This window comes from Cucumis melo, chromosome 3 (genome assembly GCF_025177605.1).
Source record: "Cucumis melo cultivar AY chromosome 3, USDA_Cmelo_AY_1.0, whole genome shotgun sequence".
Lineage (NCBI taxonomy): Eukaryota > Viridiplantae > Streptophyta > Magnoliopsida > Cucurbitales > Cucurbitaceae > Cucumis > Cucumis melo.
The window spans coordinates 24,904,411-24,927,212 of NC_066859.1; the positions used below are offsets into that span (position 1 = coordinate 24,904,411).

At 31.5% G+C, this 22,802-nt stretch overlaps 2 protein-coding genes and 1 long non-coding RNA gene across 3 annotated transcripts; 2 read left to right on the top strand and 1 right to left on the bottom strand.

Annotated features, from left to right (window-relative positions):
• The first annotated feature begins 5,530 nt into the window (after positions 1-5,530).
• LOC103502646 (uncharacterized) lies at positions 5,531-8,994 on the top strand. Its single transcript, XM_008466665.3, has 2 exons — positions 5,531-6,734; positions 7,642-8,994. Exons 1-2 carry the CDS (start codon positions 5,641-5,643, stop codon positions 7,688-7,690), a joined length of 1,143 nt encoding a protein of 380 aa, XP_008464887.1. The 5' UTR covers positions 5,531-5,640; the 3' UTR covers positions 7,691-8,994.
• On the bottom strand, positions 8,100-11,468 carry LOC103502647 (probable flavin-containing monooxygenase 1). The gene is made up of 5 exons (XM_008466666.3): positions 10,916-11,468; positions 10,163-10,403; positions 9,214-9,392; positions 8,735-9,099; positions 8,100-8,646 (listed from the first exon to the last, which is right to left on the bottom strand). The coding sequence occupies exons 1-5, from the start codon at positions 11,396-11,398 to the stop codon at positions 8,379-8,381; spliced, it is 1,536 nt and encodes a 511-aa protein (XP_008464888.1). The 5' UTR covers positions 11,399-11,468; the 3' UTR covers positions 8,100-8,378.
• An 8,470-nt stretch (positions 11,469-19,938) lies between these two features.
• On the top strand, positions 19,939-22,479 carry LOC127148446 (uncharacterized). The gene is made up of 5 exons (XR_007819441.1): positions 19,939-20,072; positions 20,241-20,303; positions 20,434-20,902; positions 21,004-21,153; positions 21,794-22,479. It is a non-coding gene; the product is annotated as an uncharacterized LOC127148446 (long non-coding RNA).
• The last annotated feature ends 323 nt before the right edge of the window (positions 22,480-22,802 follow it).

Consider the following 22,802-nt stretch of genomic DNA (forward strand, 5'->3'; position numbering starts at 1 on the left):
AGAACCATGGAGTGGAAGAGGCCACGTGGGAGAAAGAAGAGGATATGAGAGCCCAGTACCCCGAGCTGTTCGAGGATTAGAACTTTCGAGGACGAAAGTTTTTTTTTAGGAGGGAAGATTGTAACGCCCGACAATTTCGGTTTCCTTTTTGTTTTAACCATTAATATTAATACTAAGTGTGTTTATTATTAGTATTAAACTAAAGTTTTTATGGATTAATTTTGAAGTTAGGGGGTGAAATAAATTAATGGCTTAGCAAATAAATGGCCTTGGAAAGGGTCAAAGGTGGTTAATGGAGGAGAGAGGAAAGAGGGTTTTAGGGTTTTCTTTTAATTATTTTTTTTTATTTCTTTTAAAAAGAGGCATGGGGAAGTGTGAGACTCTTCACCTTCCCAAAGAAAAGAAAGAAAAAAAAAAAAATAGAAGAGGAAACCCTAGCCGCCGCCGCACGCCGCCGCACGCCGCCGCACGCCGCCGCACGCCGCCGCACGCCGCCGCCGCCAGCTGAAAGAATAACCCTCGGAGCCGGCCGTAGTAGAGCCGACCCACCGCGCGTCTGCAAGCCGAGTGGAAGCCGAGCCATCCTCCGCGCGTCTGCAGCCGAATCCGCAGCCGCCAGCCGAGCCGGAACCCGCCGCGCCGTTTCGACCTAAGGAAGACCGCCGACGCCGCGCCGCTCCGATCAGGAGGATAGCCGAGCCGCGTCGCGTCGCTTCGATCGAGCCGATCTGTGTAGCCGAGAAGCTCCGTCAGCCGCGTCGATCCGAGAAGCTCCGTCAGCCGCGTCGATCCGAGAAGCTCCGTCAGCCGCGTCGATCCGAGAAGCTCCGTCAGCCGCGTCGCTCCGATCGAGCCGAAGGGAGCCACTTCGATCCGCGCCCAGCCGTCTCCCGCAGCCGCCACTCGAAGCCGATCCGCCGCGCGTGCCTCCAGCCGACGAACGAACCCGGAGCCGCTCCACCATCCGCGCGCCCGAAGCCGAAACTGAAGCCGCGCCGCGTCCAGCCCTCCCCGCGTGTGAGCCGCGTCCGCGTGGGAAGCCGCGCCGCGCGTCCCGCGTAGCCGAGCCGCATCTCCTCCCTGTTGCAAGCCGAGCCGCCCGCGTAGCTTCCTGTACCGAGCCGAGCCGCGTCTGCTCAAGCCGAGCCGGTCCTGTCTTCTTCCAGCCGAGCCGCCAGGACTAATTTGGCTCCATCCACCTAAATTTTGGTAAGCTAATTAATTATTGTGGTTTTTCCGGTAAGACTCCATGCTCGGACGTTAGTTAAATTAATTTGGATCTAAATTATATTATTTTCCTCAAGGGACGTCTTGGACCAAGAAATTACTGCAGCGCGGGATTTCCTTCAGTAGGGGCGCGAGCACTGCAACCTCCTTCTAGGGTAAGTTAAATTCAATTGAGTCTCGAACCGTTGGTCGTTGGCGACCTATTTACGAATTTTGACTTATTAAACAGTTAGGACTTCGTCGCTTGGAAAGCGTACTGCCTCGCGGTTAGGACTCGACAAGTAGATCTCCAGGTAAGAGATTCTACTACTAGTTTCATGTTTGAAGTATGAGACTGTGTATGCCCTATGTTGCATATTGAGAGTTTGACAGTATGATGCCTGAAATAAATGTTAGTATGATGCAAATGACGATATAGTTGTGCTATAGCCTGTTATGCGTGGCAAGATTTATTATGGTTACGACGAATGTCGGGGCGGAGAGTGTAGAAATGATTTATGTGACATGTTATATGCTGATGCCATGTGTATGTATACTGCAAATTAGGGTACCTGTTAGCTTGATTCTGTTAGAGTCGTACCTGCATGGGTGTCCTTCGGGATCACCACCTATTGAGGACTGTGTGGTCCGACGGGACGCCAGTCTAGCATGATATAGACATGACTCGAGTGACTCGACGGGGTCCTCGCATCCCGACTGTCCTAGGTGTCCCCGGGCACCGAAGACCAGAGTTACGTTCCTACGGGAGCGCATGATTGCACGTGTTCGGGAACGTGCCAGAGATTGGGTACCAGTTATCAGGACTCTAACAGGAAGTTAACAGGCACCTAGTGGGACTAGTAGTGGGTCCCTTACTGAGTATTTTTATACTCATTCTCTCCACTTTATGTTTTCAGGTAGAGGACGAGGCAAAGGCAAGGGCAAGCTGGCGAGCGACCCGAAGTGAGACCGAGGAGGGCCATAGGGACTACCGCTTCCGCTTATTTCTTATTTCAGATTTTAGCATTTGAGTTTGAGTACTTTTTATTTTTCACTATCTTTTATGTAGATAGGGCCCGAGTAGGATTTCAGAACGTTTTTACATTTTTGCATGACTACCTTGTTTATGTTTTTATAAATGAATTTCTTGAACCGTATGCTTTTAATAAAATTTTTAGACTTAAACCACTTGTTCTATATTTAGTAATGACTTCGATTCAGCATAAGGAGTTGGGTCGTTACAAAATTATTTAAAATAAGCTATTTTGAGTCAATACAAACACAATAGAAATTAAATATGCGTAAAACATGATTTCTTCTAAAACAGAAACACATCACCAACGAACTAACAATAAAGATATACCTAAAAATATTATTCTCGCCTCAAAAGTTTTGCTTCATTTTATTTATTTAGAATTTTGTTTCCTAGTTCCAAGATTTCATTATTGAGGGAAAATTAAATAGGTGGTAAATATAGATGGATCCAACACACTTAATTAAGAGAGTTATTAAATAAAAATTAGGCATTTATGGGTACATTAAGTTGAAACGTTGGAGGAAGTAAATTTGTATTCCCATTGTTTGCTTACAATTAGGTTGGTGTATATAGAAGACAATATAATGCAAGAATTAATTATATTTAGACCTAAAATAAATAGTTTGGAGGATTTATAGTACAGGAAGTTGTGAGAGGTGAATTATATAATAAATAATGTGAAGGTGTAATATTAATTATTAGGATTGATATGTAAATGAAGTATGGATTTAATTAATTTATAAAGTGAGGTGCATATATATATATATATAGATATATATATATAGGAAAAAGGTGGGGGAGAAGGGAAGGAAAGAGTGGCACACGAATGAAAAAAGCAATTGAGAGAGATAGGTATGGAGGGTTTGTGTCGTGAAGAGGATTTATTTAAAATAAAAGGGAATGGAGAGGGGCCAAGTTCACTGTTTGGAATAATAAACACACTCCAATCATTTCTTCTTCTTTTTCTTTTTTCTTTTTTCTTTCATATACACACCCAAACATTTGAATTCTTTTTTATGTACTTGAGACTGGGTAAGTAATGTAGATGGGAGGGGAGATTCTTTTCTCACAGTACACCCAAATTTTCATTTTATATTTTATATATTTTTATACGTTGTAGCCAAAAAGAATTTACATGGGAAACATAATAAATAATAGAGGAATGCAAATAGCCTAAGATGCACCAAATATTGTTGGAAATTACTGATATAGAAAAATAGAAGGGAAAACAAATTATTGTGGTTTGAAATTAATTTCAATAATTAATTATTTGTGACTAATTTCAATAATTAATCTCATTTACATCTAAATAATTTTAAATTTAATCTCCATCACTTCAAGAAAAAAGAAAATCACATCTAAAATTATTTAGAATAAACGTGGAATATGGTAACTTAGATTACAATATTAGTACTTATCTAAAACTTTCTATGAAACTATGTACCTCCAATAACTTTAAGAATTAATATGGTTCACTTTATGTTGGAGCTTCGATCATACTAATTAATGTTTTCAACTATTATAATTTATAATTAACTACATTATTATTTTATTATTTCATCTCTCTTTGCAATAGTCAAATGTTTTTGTTCATCCTCTCTCATTCTCTCGCCAGCTCAAACTCATGTAGTACGTACCTTAAATATAGAAACTATTATAATTCATAGACTATATAATAACCAACGTATAGTACGTACCTCAAACGCTTGAAGATAAGTTTTAAAAATCAATACATGCACTGTTTTACCTCTAAGTTTCTTATTTAACAATTTTACCCAACTCAATTTTACAAAATAGTTAAGAGGTAATTTAGGTAGCAAAGTTATATATATAGTCAAAGTTTAGGAATAGTCAAGCCATATCCAATTTGTTGTAAGCCCCTTTCTGAGGCCGCACTTTGCTCTTCGCATCTACACGTCAGGGCTTGACCACCTTAAAATCAAATTTCCAATCTTATTCTAACTTTGTATAGCAAGCTAAATTTTAAAATAAAAATAAAAATAAAATAAAATAAAATTGTTCTAGTACAAACAAGAAATTAAACCAAACGAATCGATTCATTTTAAGTTAGTTTGACTTAGTTTTTCCAAATTGTTGATTTTGTACATGATTTTCTTTTTTTCGATAAAAATTCGGAAGACTCAAATCACTAAGTTGCTAATCGCTAACATTTGGAATCTTATCTACAGACATACCTAAGAAAGTTGTGACAATGTCATTTTTATGTTGTATAAAATAGGCTTTGAAAAATGTGTAACAAAGTCGAAGTATTTCTCATGTCAAAGTCGCCACACAGGAATGGAGAAAAAGGGAACATATAATAAATACAGAAAATTTCAACTATTGCAAATTTGATTTCTCATTGACGTAACAAACTTTGGTATGCATGTAGTTATTGTTTCTTTAAATATATATAATCGTAAATTTATATAATCGTAACAAACTTTTATATATACTTAAAATATCATAGTTAATTAACAACTGTATTTATAATTTTAGAAAAACATTCTATTGATAAAATAATACACTAGTGAAAAGTGTATAACAAAATATAATATCAATAAACTTAATTTTCAAATACTAGAAAAACAACAATTTAAGATTCCAATTGAGAACAACTTTTGTTGTTGGTTTTCTGTTTTGAAACATATGCTTGTTTTCTACATAAGAAGATATTCAAATTTTAAATTAAATTTTAAAATCAAAAACAAAAAATTTCAAAACTAATATATATTTATATCGTTTACAAGTAAAGCTTATATTCTCTCGATCTTTTATCACTACATAAATATGTTATCTTTCGTGTTAAATTTTTCCTACGTTGTTAGTTATCGAATAGAACTCGTTTATTTTTTAAAAGCTAAAAAGTTAAACTAAATATTTAGCAAACAAAATTAAAATATTGTCGTCAAGGTTTGAATTGGTTGAGTATCCTTTGTAAGAAAGATTATCCCATCATTACCAAAGTTTAACAACAAAATCCCAAAATTAATTAGTATTTTAAGTAAAAGATAATTAATAATAATAAGAAAGAAATGATTTGAAGAGTCCACGGGGTACCAATTTGCATCCCCTTCATTAATTACACCTAAGAAAATTAAAATAAATAAAAGGAACAAAAGTAATTTTCCAAAATAGGAAACACTACAAAATAATATTCTCATTCTCAGACCTTTTTTAATTTTCTTTTTTCACTTCTCTCCTAAAAGTAAAAATAAAATAAAAAATTGAAAACCCTAGTTTGCCCCTAGTTCCTAAGGCTATAGCTATTTATATCACCCACGAGCTTCTTCTTCTTCCCTGCCTCTTACCTCATCAAATCCTCTGCTCCATTTCTCTATCCCCCCCCACCCCATGATTCTCCCCTTCTTCAAATTTATACAAACAATCCCATTTTAATGGAACTCAATCACCTTAATCAACATCCAATTTCCACTCCTTACATTCCTACCATTCTCAAGCATTCCAAAATCAAACAACCCATCAATCCTATTTCTTCTTCTTCTTCTTCTTCTTCTTCTTCTTCTTCTTCCTACTCCTCTTCATCTTCTTCCTCTTCCTCTAAAATGGCTGACCAAATACCCAAATCTCAACCAACTCAACCCCACAAGAAACAAGTTCGAAGAAGACTTCATACCAGTCGACCCTATCAAGAACGCTTGTTGAATATGGCGGAAGCCAGAAGGGAGATTGTCACTGCGCTTAAGTATCACCGGGCCGCCATGAAAAAGGCTGCTGCCGCCGCCGCCAATTCCACTGGCACCTCTCCGCAGTCGCCGGTGGAGGAGTCATCCCCTGTCAGATCCCAAGAAGGGAAGATCAAACCCAGGAAAATCCCTAAATCCTCAACTACTGCAGAGAGAAACAGAGAAACACCACAGAGTAACTTCAAATGTTATAATAATAACAATTTGAAGAATTTGTGTTACGATCCATCGATGATGATGATGATGAATTGTTCGTTACCTAGTTGGTCGTCGGTGGAAGGAAATAATAACATCGTGGACATTGTATTACCAGAGCAAACTCTTGGGTTGAATCTAAACTTGCAGGATTTCAAGAATTTGGATGCGAATCTGTTTTCAAACAGTAGCGTGTCGGTTTCGGGTTCGACATCGACATCGATAGGAAGGGATCAGGAACAGGAAAGAGGGGGCGGAGGAGGGGGGATGCACGTGGCAGTGGGGGAGGAGGAGATGGCGGAGATGAGAACGATAGGGGAGAAACATGAGATGGAATGGAGTGATAAGATGAGTATGGTGAAATCGGCATGGTGGTTGAGGTTTATGAAGATGGGGAAAAAGCAAGAGGAAGAAGATCAGGAAGATCAATCAGAAGGGTTTGGATATGGATATGGAGATCCGTTTGATCAGATATTGGAGTTTCCAGATTGGATGAACAATGGAAATGAGAATTGTTTTGAAGAAGAGCAATTAATGTTGAATGATTATTCCCAGTTCTTCCATCACGATCATCCTTCTGCTCTTCCTTGGTAACAGTACATTCTATAACACTTACTCTTTTCTTTTCTTTTCTTTTCTTTTTCACTGTTGGATTCATTTTGATGAACATCCTTGTGCATCTATTCTAATACAAATTGTTTGCCACATGTCAAACTATAATCAAACCACTAATTTTTCTCATCCATCTTCTGCCAAAAAAAAAATTATTACATATTTTAAAAATAGACAATGATTGTGCATTGGATAAAATATGAAACTTTGCTATTACTTATAAGATTATGAGTTGGATGAAAGAAAGTTTTGGTTTTTTTTCCTACCATGCTATCTTTTTTTTTTTTTCCTTGATTTAATTTGTATGAATCATACTAACTTGATGTTAGTTAGTTTCATGTCCATTTCAATAAAAGAACGACTTAGTTTACTCTTAATCTATATCAAGAATCCATGAAAACAAATTTAAACAAAAACAAGTTGAGGTTAATATAAATAGAAATAACGTCAATAATAATATAGTTCACATCAAACATCAATTTACACAAAAGACAAACTCAAGATGTCTGTATATATATACATATACACACACACACTCTATTATTGGATCATTTTTTGACATTTACTTCTGTTTTATATAGTTTTCATATTGCAAGAGCTTGTTGGATGCATGTAAGAAAAAGCACAACTTTTTTTTCCACTTACATAATAAAAAAATAAAAGAAAATAATATCTAAAAGGCCATTCATAAACGCATCCACGAGGGGAATTAGGAAGCAATGGACTTTCTTCTTCAAAAAGGCTTCATATTTGGGCCTTTGGGCTTGGACAGGCCCAAAATTATACGTTTTTTTTTTTTCTTTTTTCTTTTTCTTTTTTCAAAGTAATTATTTGGTTTTTACTGACTAATTTTTTGTTTGTGTGTATTTTTGTTGTTGGATGCAGTATGGACATTGGAGAGTTTGAAGGCATGGATGGGGAGTGGTTAGCTTGAAAAAAGATTTGATTGTTTTTTACTAATCAAATCTACACAAACTTTTTTTTTTTTTTAATTTTTTATTTTTTTAATATATATATTATATTATATATGTTATATATATTTCAATTTTGGTAGTTTTAGAGTCCAAAGTTATAGTAATAAAAGATGTTAAAAACAGTTGCTTTATAAAGTAGGTAAGCAATGGAGTTCAAATTCAATAAGGGAGAAACAACTTTTGTTTTTCCCTTTTTCTAAATCTTCCTTTCTTGTTTTTACATTCAAATCTTATTTCTTTGTAGTTACCTGTCTCTCTGCTATCCTCTCAATAAAATCACATCCTTAGCTTATCAAAATATAGTCGAATAGGTAATCAAAATATAGTCGAATAGGTAAGACATATGTTCGATCTAGATATTGTACAGTAAAAAGATATAATAAGTAAGATGTATGTCCAATCTAGACATCATATTCAAAGAGTTTGAAGACCCGGAGTAAAATGATTATAAACAAAATAACAATCGATTTAAGCAAACAATATTTGTGAATATTATAATCCCAAAATATATCTTACAGTAGAGGCTAATTTGGACCTTTAATTTTATCACATAGTATAAAACCTTGATTATAACTTTTTTGATTAATTAATTAATTAATAAAAGACAGAATAATAATTGAAACATTTCTTATAATTAATTAAAAAGTATTAGCCATATATATCTTGAGAAATCTCATCAGTATAGCTAATGCTGAAGGTGGAAACACATTGACGCTTGTAAAAACGTGTAGTGTCCTTCATGACTTGAATTTCATTTGAGATTTGTTGAAGCATTTTGTGAACGGTTGGAAGTTTGAAGCCATCATCCGCCAGTTTTGCGAGCCATTTGCACCGTAACTCACCGGTTCGAAGGTTCGATACACTCTCAAGATATCCCACAAACGCCATGTTTGGTATCAGTGGATGAATCACTCCTCTGTTTCATAAATGGAGCAAATAATAATAATAGAAACCAAATAAAAAGGAAAGTGATCAGAAAGAGGAATGGTAAATTAATTTTGTACCTATACAAAGGGATGATATCAGAAGAATCAACCAAAAGGGTATTAAAAGGATGAGGCAACAAAGATCGAAGCTTTAGCTTGCCTTGAAAACCAGTGTTGAGAATCACAACATCAGCTTCTAATTTAGTACTGTTGTCATCTTCTTCGTCAAATTCAACTCCACCACTCCAAAACCACCATTTTCTTGTCTTCTTAAACGCAATCTTCCCTTTATCTGCTTCCTCAAAGAAACTATTTGGCATAATAGCCATTTGACAAGATGCATAATCTTCTTCAAATGAATGCTCGGGTTTTAGCCCATACTTTTCTAATGGCAACTTCCATGTTAAATATGACTCTATGAACTTAGAAATTACCTTTCTGATCTGTTTAATTTAAATTAAGAAAAAAAAAAAAAAAGACACCCATATAAGTATCTAATTTCATGAAAAATGTATTAGTGAGGAATAATAATAAAAAATTAGACTAAAAGAGTGTACCATCGGAGAAAAGAGGGAGCAGAAAATGGACTTAAGGAGGCCCTGATTAGGGGTTTGTTGGAGGAATTGAGAGAATCTTGTTGAATAAAACAAGAAAAAAGGTAATCCCCATATTCTATAGGATGGGACTGTCCAATGAAGTGACCTAATCACCATTGTGCATGCCTTCCCTTCTGGTCCTAAATCAAATCAAAACCATAGTATTTGAATTTGTTGTGGGTTAAGAAATGGAAACTTGAAAGAAAAGATTTGTTGTATGTGTTTTTTTAATTAATTTAAAATCAAATAATAAAAATGGATTAAGATATATATATATATATATTTGTAATTTAAAAATCTACCAGCCGTAAAGGTCAGCCGAGTAATTGACCTTTTTGGACAAAAAGTCAAAACAAATCGTAGTTGTAAATTAAAAAAAAAAAAACATGAAAAACTTGAATATAAAAATTAAGTCAACCTTCCGAGGTTTTAAAAGTATAACTCAATCTTCTTTCAAACAAATATATATACATACATATATATATATATATATATATAAGTCAATCTTAAAAGTTAAATATTAAGGTTGCCATAATCATTTCACTTTTACTGTTTTCTAAATTTTAAAAACAGAGATCACAAATAACTGATTTCTTTTAGAAAAAAACAAAATTTATTTTTTAAAAGCTTCTTTTTTTCGTTTTTAAATTTCCTTTGTAGTTTTAAAAACAATTTTTTATTTAAAAAACAAAAAAAAAAGTGAGTTAATTACTTGTTTTAAAAATCTTAATTTTCAAAAAAAAAAAAAAAAAAACAAATGAGTTGTTAAACATGCACTAAATATTTGAGTGTTGATAATGAAGGCTTTTTGCTCCATTCTTAACTCAAAATTTTAGAGATTTAGTTCATTTGAAGATTGTATTTGAATTGAATTTATTATCTTAAAAAATAGAAATTTGGAAGAAAATACCTTGATTTGCTTCGACACATTCAACAGCTAGATCAATGGCAGATTTTCGATACCCAACAATGACAACACGCTTGTTGTGAAGTAGGGCACGTGCATCGTCGTGGTCGAGCTTCGCATAGTCCATCGAGTGTAAAACCTTGCCTTTGAAAACCTCTTGACCTTTATTGTGAGGGAATTTTGGTATGTTTGGTATATCTCCATATCTTCCCACACATATCACTACCAACTCGAATTCATACCACTAACATCACAAGTTCCATATATATAATATTGAATTATTATTCTCTTTAAAGAATATAGATTAATAATTAACATTATGAAAATAAAATTGTTGGTCCATTCACTTGATATTTACTTGAAAGTCAATACATAATGGCTTTTGTATTATTAGGAATATATGTCACTTCAAAATCATATCTATTATATATATAATATTGAGAAGGGAATATGTTTATTTTATTGTTTTAGTCAATTTGACTTTATAATTAAATAAGTGTGATAGAAAAAAGTATAACTATGTATGATAAGTATAAACTTCTTATACAATCACATTAACACATGAATTATATTAATAACTATATTATCAACTTTTTTTTATTATATAAATCATATATATAAAAATTCCATCGCAATAAATCTTGAAAATATTTATGAATATAACAAAAACTTAGTCATATAATGTTATAAATATTTAATTAATTTGTTTAGTTATATTTGGAAACAAACTTTTTACTATGAAGTACAAGTGATTACCTGAATGGTGTTGAGCTGAGTGTCATGAACGGCGACCTCCCAAACAGGACGACCACTAAGTAAACTTCCGTACACGCCGGCCGCCGCCGTGGAATCTTCAGCTTCGGGGACGCCATTATATCGGAGTTGGATCACTTTGCTATTGAACTTGACGAACTTCAACACATCAAAATGCGTTGCATAGCCATGCAAATAATCCAAAACCTCCAAATACGTTGGAAACTCATCGCTCCCCGTTGTCTGCGGTGGCCACGGGTAGTCGGAGAATTCAAAATCCTCGCGAGGTGTCTGCAGCCTCGTGGTCCTATAAGCGCAGTGCTTCCACACGCCGCCTATGCAGTCTGTGGCCTCAAACACCACCGGGTGGTGACTGGAGAGATGCTTAGCGGCGGCGATTCCGCTAATGCCAGCCCCAATTATGCCCACTTTGGACACTGATCGGTGACGGCTTTTGTCGGCGGTGGTTGCAGCCGCGGCAGCCATTTTTTTTTTTTTTTTTGTTTCTACAAATGGAAGGAATTGTGTGTGTGTGTGTGTGTGTGTGTAATATTTAGAGGGGTTTGAGCGATGAAAAATAAAGGTTGAGTTAAAGGTGTATTTATACTAATTTTTTTGGGGGCAAATGGCAATTAATTAAATTAAGATTGTTGGTCGGTCTAAATTCAAATAAAATATAAAATTGATATTTTTTTTTTTAATAAGAAGTTGATAAAACAAGAGTATATTCACAAATTCAACTTTTTAAGCTAAAAATTCAATCAAAGATGATAATATGATTATACTTGATAATACACTCTTTTTTTTATATATTCTATTTCATAACAATTTCCGTTTCAAAATTTTTATATTTATGATTATTGTTTCCTCCTATTTTCATTTTTATTTTATTAAAAAAAAAAACTTAAACTCTTAACCAAAAGAAATAGCAAATTAATTTTAGAAAGCCATCTATTTCTTGTTCTAAGTTTTCCAAAAATTTCTTGGTTTGTGAAAAATTTGGCAGAGTAATGACAATTCTTTTGAAAAAAAAAATTATGGATAGAAATAGTGTTTATGAAGTTAATTTTGAGATTAATCTTAATTTCAAAATAATAATCTCAACAATTTGGTTTTGGAAGTTTCTATTTGATTCTCTAATTAGGTAAAAAAAACACAAAAGTCGTCTCTCGTCATAACTAAAACAATTATCATAATATGCATTAGATTTTATAATTCAGGACAAATAATTAAGTTCAATCGGATAAAAAGTAATTTATGTAATGAATATTCCATTAAAATCACACAGCTAGACACGACTAAATAAAGTATACGTAGGTTGGATTCGATTTAATAGAATTTTTGGCAAGTTGGTCGAGTGGGGCGACCCAAATAGGATTTTCAACCTAACTCTTAAAAATCAGGTTGAGTTATCGAATTATTTATTTATTTTTTCTCTTTTAAGTATATATTTGTTAGTTTCAAATACTTATTAATAACTAAAATTTGTTAATCATCAAAATCCAATATATCTATCACAAACTTCAAACAAATATCATGATAGATTATAATATTATAAATTTGAGTTAGGTTGAGTCCGTCCAAATTCTTAGAAATGTAATCCGGCCGACCTCTAACCCAACCTAAAATTAAAACTAATTAAATTCAAACTCTTATAAATATAAGTTGGATAGTCTAAGTTTGTTGGATTATTTAAACACTACTACAACTAAATCGACTGTCATATAGATTAAATTAAAACTAAACTCAAATTTAAGGACCAAACAGGTCATTTTACTCTAACTTATATAAGGAATATATCGGAAGAGAAAGACGATGGAAAATCATGTTTTGACGATTTGACAATCTCAACTTTTCAAATTGGTAAGATTCTTAATGTCAAACACACGTTTTGCTAAATTGTCGTTAGTCAATTATATAAATTATCATTTTCTTCATTATATTAAATGGTAGGATATATAATTGCAAATTATTATAAAACCAACTCCCCTTTTATATCAATAAATTTCAAATTTTGCATTTAATTTACTAATGGTTATTTTACTCTGACCTATTTAGTTCCTTTTGTTTTTATCAAAATTAAACTAAAATAATTTTCACACTCACACATACAAAATAATCATAATAATAATAACAACAATACTAAAATTAAAATAACTTTCGTGTTATAAAATATTATAATTAATGAATCATATTAACTTAGGAATTAGGTTATTAAAATTTAAAATGTAAATGAAGACAAAATAGTTATAAAATCTTATTCGGTTTGATTTTGTAATATTTTGTTAATAATTTAAAATAAAGACATAAAATAGTTGCAAGAATCATTAAAATTTCTGAATATATTTTGCTCATTTTAAGTACTAAAAGAAAAGAAAACATAACTCTAATTTGAATATTGTTAATCATTTAAGATGTACATATCATTCTACCCATCAAACAAACATTTATATAACATTTATTTTTCCTAATTTTTATTAAATATTTACCACATTTTTTTTTTAAATAATTTAAGTTAAACACAATTTACACTTTAAGTCAAATAAAAATTTTAAATTACTATATCATTAGAATTTGCAGACTAGTTTGGTTTATAAGACAACTTGGAATTTTTCTATATGAACATAATGGCCAATAATTAATTAAAAAATTTCCAACATAATTAAAAAAAAGTAAACCTTAAAACAAAATGTTTAAGGTCAAGAGCAAATAAAATAATTATGGATTTTCAAAGACCATCATATATAGGTGCTGAAGTCAACCAATTGAAACTCATTTTAATTATATATTTATATGTGTATGAAACAGATTAAATTTTCCCATGCATGCAAAGGGATTGTTTTCCCACTTGAGCTGATGTATAATATTCGAAAATTCCACACTAAAATTTAATTAAAAAAAAAAAATCTTTGGATTATATTTTTGTATAATGTCAACTAATCGCCGGGAAATCATGCAATGGACTAATTAATTTTTACTAAATTTCTTGGTGATGTGATTTGTAGATTAATTAATACACACAACTAACCAAGTTTAATTATTATACATATTTCAATTGTTTACTAATACTTTCTTATTTGGCCAATTATAAACCAGTTAATAATTATGTCATTGCTTTGTTTCTTTCTTTCTTTTTTTTTTATGAGAAAAATACTGATTTTTATAAGTCACCTTTCTTTAGTTTTTCTTTCTTTTTTTGATATTAGTCAATATATGATTAGTTTTTCCCAATGCATGCATGTGTTACTTTATTTGTGCATTAGGGTAAATAAAAATATGAAGGAATGTTCGTCTTAATTTTGGTGAAGATGAATGGAAGTGTTTGGGAAATTAAGAGGAAGTTTAATGAAAGAAAATTTGGGTTTGGCCTTTTTTTAGAAGGAAAAAAAAAATGGGAGTTAAATACATTTAACTTAGTACGTAGAGTGGTTTTATACAAGTCGAGTGAAACTTCCTGCAAGTCACGAAACTCTCTATCAATTTGAAAGCTACTATATACAAGTAAATTTCTTTCTTTGTCTCTTTCAAAAGTATCGTTTATTATTCTTCGTTCTTTTTGATCACGTTTTTGATGATATACGATGTTTTTTATTTTTTAAAAAGTACTCTTAACTTTATCTATATATAATGTTAATCTATGGATTGAAATTTACATAACTATATGACCACCTCTCTAGATTATCAAATGTAGGGATGATGGTAAATAATCTTTGCATGATATGTTTCGTATGAATATGCATATGTTTTTTTTTCTTATAAAATTAATTTGATTCAATAGTTGTTTGTAAAATTTTAGCGTGAATTTTAAAAATAAAATAAAATTTCAAACCTTCTTATACTTTTAATCACATAAAACCATCCTAATCTCAATAATAAAAAAAAAAGATGAAATAAATCATAAGAAAATTTTAATTACACAAGGAAAATTAGGTTTATATAGAAAATTTAAATGCAAATTCTCAAGTAACCAACCTTTGTAATGATAAAGATACATAGGGTTAATAGACAAATTTCAAAAATAGAACTAATGTCATAATTGAATTTATCCACTGAAAAGTTTAGGGTAAAAAAAAAAGCCTTGATTGCACAAATCAAACTTCCTTTCTCAACCTAACTTTTCAATTTATTCTTTTTGTCTCCAAAATTAGGAGAAAATTATTGCACATGATAGTTACTCCCACTATATATATATAGCTTTTGTTATCTGGTTTTCTTTTCTTTTTTAAAATCTCTATTTATTTCAATAATTTAAAAGGTATTAATCATAAAGAATGAGTCATATTTTGATTAGTAGTTTCCAATATATACATTATTATATTAAGTTGTTGGGTTGAACTTTCAAAAAAGAAAAGAAAAAAAAAACCCATAAGTTTGATCTGATGTTCCACTTATATTTATTATTCCCTTATATGTATTTGACCAATAAAATAAAAATTAAGTTACTAATTTAATATGAGTTTCATTTAACTTACATGTAATATTGATATTATATATGAATGATGGAGAAGTTAGTAATCAATATTGATTGTTACTATGTAATAATATTTTCAAATCTTAAACATCAACTTATTTATTTCATATGGTTTCAAAAACTAAAAATTAAAATTCCTAATTTAGTAATATAAGTTTGTCATATATCTTTTAATTAAACATAGTTAAATGATAGAGGTTTTTCATACAAATAAAAACAATGCAATAATATACTTAAATTAATATAATTATTAATTTAGAGTTTAAATTAATATAAATCCAAATTTTCTCCAAATAACATTTAATTATAATTCTAACTAAAATATCAAAACGGATTAATCAAGTCAGTGTGTGACCATTTCTTATCCATTTGATTTTTTAAAATTTATCTAAGAAAAAATAATGTTTTTTTTCTTTGACCTCTACTGGATGTCTGACCGTATCCACATGACATCTCCACATGTTATTTTATTAACATTTCACACTAAACTAATTCAATTAATTGTAGTTAATCATAATATATACATATATATATATATATATATATATATATATATATATATATATATATATATATGAGAACCATTTGTTAAAAGATGGATCATATATGTGATCTTCAAATGATTAATATATAATAGGGCTGGAGGTACGTGTTGAACTAAAAAACACACGTCTTTGCAATAAAAATGGTCGTGAAAATAGGGATAATATGTATTTGTTAGTTTATCCAATATGTTATAAATATTATGAAAACTTAATTTCATAATTAAATGAAGGGATCAATAAATGAATAATTGTCTTATAGAGAAAATTTCAAAACTTATAAAATCAAAAGTGTTAGTATTTGAACGAATCGATATTGTTTTACACATTTTTTTTCTTTATAAATCTTTTTTCCTTTACATTTTGTATGTATACATGTAGTATTTTTTTCATAAATTTTTTGGATTCATCCACTACTGACTATTGGATGTCTAACCATATCCCACATGATGAGATCCCTCATCTTATTTTATTTACTTTTCACACTAAACTAATTCAAGGAATTATTATTAGAAGAAATAGAAGATATAATGAATTGTTGTTATTTTCCTTCATAGGATCCACTTTTTAGGCATATCAGGAGTTCCACCCATGCTGCTTCTCAAAATTTTCTAGCTCAAAGTGCCATGCCTGCAAAGGCCACTTGAAACTTGTTTGGGTCATGTACTCAACCAAAGTTTTCTGCATTCAAACCAACCAAACACCCATAGAAAACTAAAAATCAAGATATCAAGATAATTTCTAGTTGAAACAAGAAAAAAGAATTGTCTTCCTTAGTCTTAATAAGCCTAAATAACTGAGATGAATTAAAGATATAGAAATTGAAACACAAATACCCGATTATTTTGTGTATCGGCATCAAATTCCTTGTAGATTAATATAGTGATGAATGCCACCAACAAAACCCAGAGCAATAGAAACTTGGGCCTTTTTTATTTCCAATATGCTCATTAAACCTTACAGCCACCGAGGGGTGGCTCTCTGCTGCAGCATCTTCATACTCATCCCCAATGGTTACTTTCTACCTTTTCTCTCTCCCTTCTTCCTCCTCTATCTCCTTCCTTAATAATCTCATATTAAAGTTACACTGACACACAAACATAAACAGACTTTTTCTGGAAAAAAAAAACCAACAATTCATTCGAAAACCCATTTCAACAACCATGTGCGGATTTAAATGCAAGCAGAAAACTAGAAAATAACATAAAATACACATCTAAAGTGAAACTAGAAGACACACATGTCTTCTATTAAGGTAGAGTTAAGGTAATATAGAAAAATTGATTCCCGGACAACCAATTTTTCTTAAATCACCTCAAAATTACCAAGTCTTAAAAACAATAATACAATTACTTTTTCCTAATTTTCCAAACCACTTGCCTAACACTATTTCCAGAGGTGGCAAGTATGAAAGTAAGGGAGCAATGGTATTGAATCAGTTAAACAGAGGTGGCAGGTATGAAAGTAAGGGAGCATTGGTATTGAATCAGTTAAACATAAGCGTGAGCGAGTGACAAGCGAAAGTAAGCGTGAGCGAGTGACAAGCAAAAGGATAAATTTCAGAACAATCCATAAAACAAAATTCAAACAAGCTAATACAATAATGAACCTAATTTAAAAATGTCTCATAAGGAGACATTGCAAGCTAAAAGAATAAATTTAAATTAAAAATGTCTTATAAAAAGACATGCCACAACAAATGACCAGAATAAAGAAAAGAAGAAAATCCAAGTTTCATAACAATCCACAAAACAAAATTCAAACAAGCTAATAAAACAATGAACCTAATTTAAAAATGTCTCATAAGGAGACATTGCAAGCTGAAAAAATAAATTTAAATTAAAAATGTCTCATAAAAAGACATGGCACAACAAAATACCAGAATGAAAAAAAAGAAGAAAATCAAAGTTTCAGAACAAAAAATTCAAACAAGGTAATAAAATAATGAACCTAATTTAAAAATGTCGCGTAAGGTGACATTGCAAGCTAAAAAAATAAATGTCTCATAAAAAGACATGGCACAACAAATGACCAGAATAATGAACCTAATTTAAAAATGTCTCGTAAGAAGACATTGCAAGTTAAAAGAATAAATTTAAATTAAAAATGTCTCATAAAAAGACATGGCACAACAAATGACCAGAATGAATAAAAGAAGAAAATCAAACTTTCAGAACAATCCATAAACAAAATTCAAACAAGCTAATAAAACAATGAACCTAATTTAAAAATGTCTCATAAGGAGACATTGCAAGGTAAAAGAATAAATTTAAATTAAAAATATCTCATAAAATGTCTCATCAAATCTCTTTAGTTAAGTTGCAATTAATTATTCGGTTAAGAACAAAATGAGCTTACTTTGACACGAGCTTTCATTCAATTCTAAATGTGAGAGATTTGATCCACATATTTACAATTATTTTGTACCAAAAACTAATCAAGTTCAAAATGTCCTCTTACAAAGAGCCGAGAAGCCAATATGAAATCAAAAAACTATGGTGCTTCCATTTATTTACATTCACATCCACTATTGATTTATAGAGGAAGAACATATTAATGGGTGTGGTTAACCAATAATAGTATAAAACTTATCTCCAAATTATTTACCATCTCTAAATTCACAACATTTTCCTAAAATTTTTTAGGATAATTGGAATATATAACACTTACATATTAGTCTTAAAAGTGTTATATCAAAAGCTTATAGTGAAAAAGGAATAATTCTCAAAGTAGAATCTGATTCTTTACGACATATTGGACAAAAATGATAATATTCTTAATTGACTTCTCCTTTTTAAGAAAAGCTAAATTAATCACTGACGTGGATGTGGATGTGGATAAATTAAATGTAAACTCTCTCACACTTAACTAAAGAGATTTGATCTATATCTTACAAGGAAATTACGTGAGCAAATCTTCGATCTATATAGTTTCTATAATATAAAAAAGTTATTTATGCCTATTACGTTACAAGTTAGCTGGAAGTTTTGGTTAACGTGACATTTTTCAAATATACCATAAAAGATCCAAAATATAATTTAATAATTCTAATACAACCAAACATAATGAAAATCAATTTTAAATATTTAAAATCATTTTTAAATTTTGGAACCAAACAAAAATTTATTGCTTAAAATCAATTGTACCTAAATCTTTTTTTAAAAAAAATTACTAGGTACAACTATCCCTCCAAACACATTCTAAAAAGTTTTTAAAAACCTTTTCTTAAATTCTTTTTTCACTCAATTTCTTTCCAAAATATTTTCTCAAACATTTTTTTAAATGTTATTGTGGTTTTTCCAAAATGTTCTCTCAACCAATTTTGTTTTTTAAAAAAACTTCTCTAGAAAACATTTACTTAGAACTTTAATCAGATTTTTTCAAAATTTTTTCTCAAACTTTTTTTTTTCTCTTTTATTTCAGAAACTTTTTCTTCTTTATTTTTTCCAAAACTTCCTTACAATACCTTTTCTCATACTCTTTTTACTTAAAATGTCTTTTTGCAAAATACTTTTTTTATATCTTTATGAATAATTAACACTATTGATAAAGATCATAAGTTCTTCGCCTTATCTAAATAGATATTCAAGATTCATTTGATTTGTTGATAAATATATATAATAAAAAAAATTTGTTGAAAATGATTTTGACATGAAAACGGAAGATACGGAAAAACTTGTTGTTTGATAATTATTTAATTTCATATTTGATCAGTAACATTTTCTAATATTTTAAAATATTTGTATCAATAATTTGATGTGCAATGCAATTTCTTATATTATAATATTTAACTTTAAAAATTAAAAATATATTATATTCGTTAATTTTCAGTCACAACAAAAAAACAAAAAAAGAACAAGTAAACCGAAGCCCATTGACAACATTGGCTTAAGCCCATCATTTTAAAATTCAAAATTCAAGCTTTAACGGTCACATTTCACTAAGATCATCCTAATTAAAGCCCTTCCACTTGTCAACTTCATCAGATCGCTTCGTTTCTTTGTGGCACCGTCAAAATTTTCTCTGGGTTGAAGAAATTTTCACCCGGCCATGGCAGCGTCAAAATTTCTTCAATGCAAACGGAAATTTTATCTTCCTTTCGCCATCGATTTTCTTACCTTGTCAAGGAGAGAGATCCAAGCCCTAGGTAAGAGGAATAAGATTCCGGCCAATATCACTAATGTCGCCATGGCCGACGCTCTTGCTGCTCGATCTTCAATCCATGAGTCGTCTTCTTTCCTGTATCTTTTGGCTTTGGATTGTTTGTTCAAATTCTTTTTTCTTTCTGATTTTGGATTGTTTGCCCTTCGTATAGGCCGAAGGAATCGAGGGGTTTTTGTACGGTGATAGATGAGTACCGGAATCGGTTATTGATTCGGTAGTATAATCTTGTGATTTTGGCGATTTTGAAGCGTATAACATAATTATACTGTGTTATGAAGTAAATAAAATTTTTCTAGGGTTTTTGAAAGTTAATTTTGATATTTCCTTATTCGATATTGGTCTAGGTTGAAGGAATCGAGGAGTTTCCTGAATTGCCGATGAAAGCAGAGCTTATTTCCTCGGAAATTCCACGAATTGCACTGAGAACTTCGGAAAGAAGAAAGGCCTTCAAGGATGGGGCAAGTACTACTCGATCACAACGAAAGTAATTTTCTTTTTGAATTTAACATTCTGCCATTTGTGTCGTTACCCTTAAATGTCCTCACAATCTCATTGTTCTTCGTACAATCATTAACAAAAATCCCTGGAAATGGAACCCCATGTCTTCCTTTTTCTCCTCACCGGCCAGAATTTTGACCACTCTCCAAACAAATCCTTTCAACCTTATTTTTCTTCACTACACATTTCCAAAAATTTCATTTCCCTCCTTGGAAAATCTTCGTGGATGCTGAAACCTGCGGCTGGGAACCCATTGTTCTCGATCAAGTCCAGTGCTGAACCCTCCCAATGGACTGCTCGGATCAAGGGTTTAAGGTTGATTTTTTTGTTATTGATGGTTAGAGTTCTTGTTCTGTTGTGTTGTTCTTTGAGTTAATTCCATTGTTTTTGAAGTGGGTTGTGATGTATGTTGGTAGGGAGCCAAATCCTTTCTTAGGAATGTTTTGGCGAGCATGGAGGCTGTTTATCTGAGTCGGAATTCCACTGAAAAATCCGTTTTGGAGCTTGTTCGATCTGTTCATGATGATACAATTTGTTATGATCATATTGCATTTAGAACTTTTGGGGTATTTTTCTTCCTTCCACTTTTTTTCTACTTCCAATTTCATTTTCATTTTCTGGATTGATCATTCAATTTCAGTAAACTCACTGCTTATTGTCAAAAGCATAAATGGTTAGATGATATAGTATTACATTTACCTCATAAGTTTTTGGGGGAATTGGTGATTTAACATGGTCTAGAGTGGGTAGTTTAAGAGCTCCTATGTTCAAAAGTGATCGGTAGATAGTTTAGGAGGTCCTATGTTCAAAAGTGAGGTGAATGCTAGATGATTTAATATTAAATTTATCTTAACCCATCAGCTTAAGCTTTTGGATGATTAAGTGGTTTAACAATAATATCATACCAAAGTTTAAATAAAGTGGAGAGGACACAGATTCTAATATTTTAAGTAAAGGCAAACAAAGGTTGTGCCAAAGTTATTCAATTTCTAAAACTGGCCGTAGAACATAGTTGGGCTTGAAGTTGTAATTGTACTCTACTTCATTTGTACAATGCAAACTAATTAAATAAGTGTCTTGTTAGCGATGTAGTAGGCATAAGATAGGAATAGGATGCATTTTGTGGGTTATCCATTTAAGTTGTTGCTGTATGCAACAAACCTTAGCTTGATTGCAACTTCCTATTATTTTTCCTACTGCATTCAGGACATAATCAGAAAATACACTGAATAATGTTCTTTCAATTGGAAGAAGCATGTTCTGCTCTGGCAGGTGTTCTGGGTTCCTTGACATTCAGAGATTAAGCAATTAGCAAGGTTTTTAATCTCCCATAACTCTGAAACTTATGTTATTTAGTTCACCATATTATCATGGAGGATTTTTGTTTTGGATGAACGAAGTTTCATCGCTGAAATGTGATTTGACCGAGAATTTGAAAACAAAAATGCATACCCTTTTGCTTCTTACTCACTCACGCTTATGTTTATTTGATCCAATACTAATGCTCCCTTACTTTTCATGCTTGCCACCTCTGGAAATAGTGTTGGCTTGGTTTGGAACATTAGTAAAAAATAATTGTAATATTGTTTTTAAGACATTGTAATTTTGAGGTGATATAAGATGAATAGGTTGTCCAGGAATCAATTTTTCTATATTACCTTACCCCTCTACCTTAATAATAGACATGTGTGTCCTCTAGTTTCACTTTAGTTGTGTCTTCTATGTTATTTTTTAGTTTTTTTGCTTGCATTTAAACACACACATGGTTGTTGAAATGGGGTTCTCAAATGAATTGTTGGTTTTTTTTTCAGAAGTGACCTTATTTTTGTGTCTCTGTGCAACTTTAATATGAGGTTATTAAGGAAGGAGATAGAGGAGGAAGAAGGGAGAGAGAAAAGGTAGAAAAGACTGGGGATGAGTCTGAAGATGCAGCAGCCCCCTATTGAATATGGAACCAATTTTTCTTCCTCAGATAATCTTTTTTCATCTATTTGAGCAAATATTTAGCTGATATGTGTATATGTTCTTTACATTGCTGCAGCACCATATTCTAATGTAGATGTGAAATGCTTCTCTGAAGATGAAAAAGTAAATGGAGCTTCAAAAGATGATTCGTGGAGATCTAAAATACCTCACATGCTTTCCTTCTCAGGTTTTTCTATTCATTTTCTTTAATATTTTGGAATTTTTCTTGTGTGATTTCTGTATATATTAT

Bases quoted from the DNA above. Each gene is read 5' to 3' on its own strand.
- LOC103502646 (XM_008466665.3), top strand. From the start codon at position 5,641: ATGGAACTCAATCACCTTAATCAACATCCAATTTCCACTCCTTACATT. The intron at 6,735-7,641 runs GTAACAGTACAT...TGTTGGATGCAG, and splicing joins CATCCTTCTGCTCTTCCTTG to TATGGACATTGGAGAGTTTG.
- LOC103502647 (XM_008466666.3), bottom strand. From the start codon at position 11,398: ATGGCTGCCGCGGCTGCAACCACCGCCGACAAAAGCCGTCACCGATCA. The intron at 9,393-10,162 runs GTATTTTCTTCC...GATTTGATTTAG, and splicing joins ATGTGTCGAAGCAAATCAAG to GACCAGAAGGGAAGGCATGC. The intron at 9,100-9,213 runs GTACACTCTTTT...TAAATTAAACAG, and splicing joins GCTCCCTCTTTTCTCCGATG to ATCAGAAAGGTAATTTCTAA.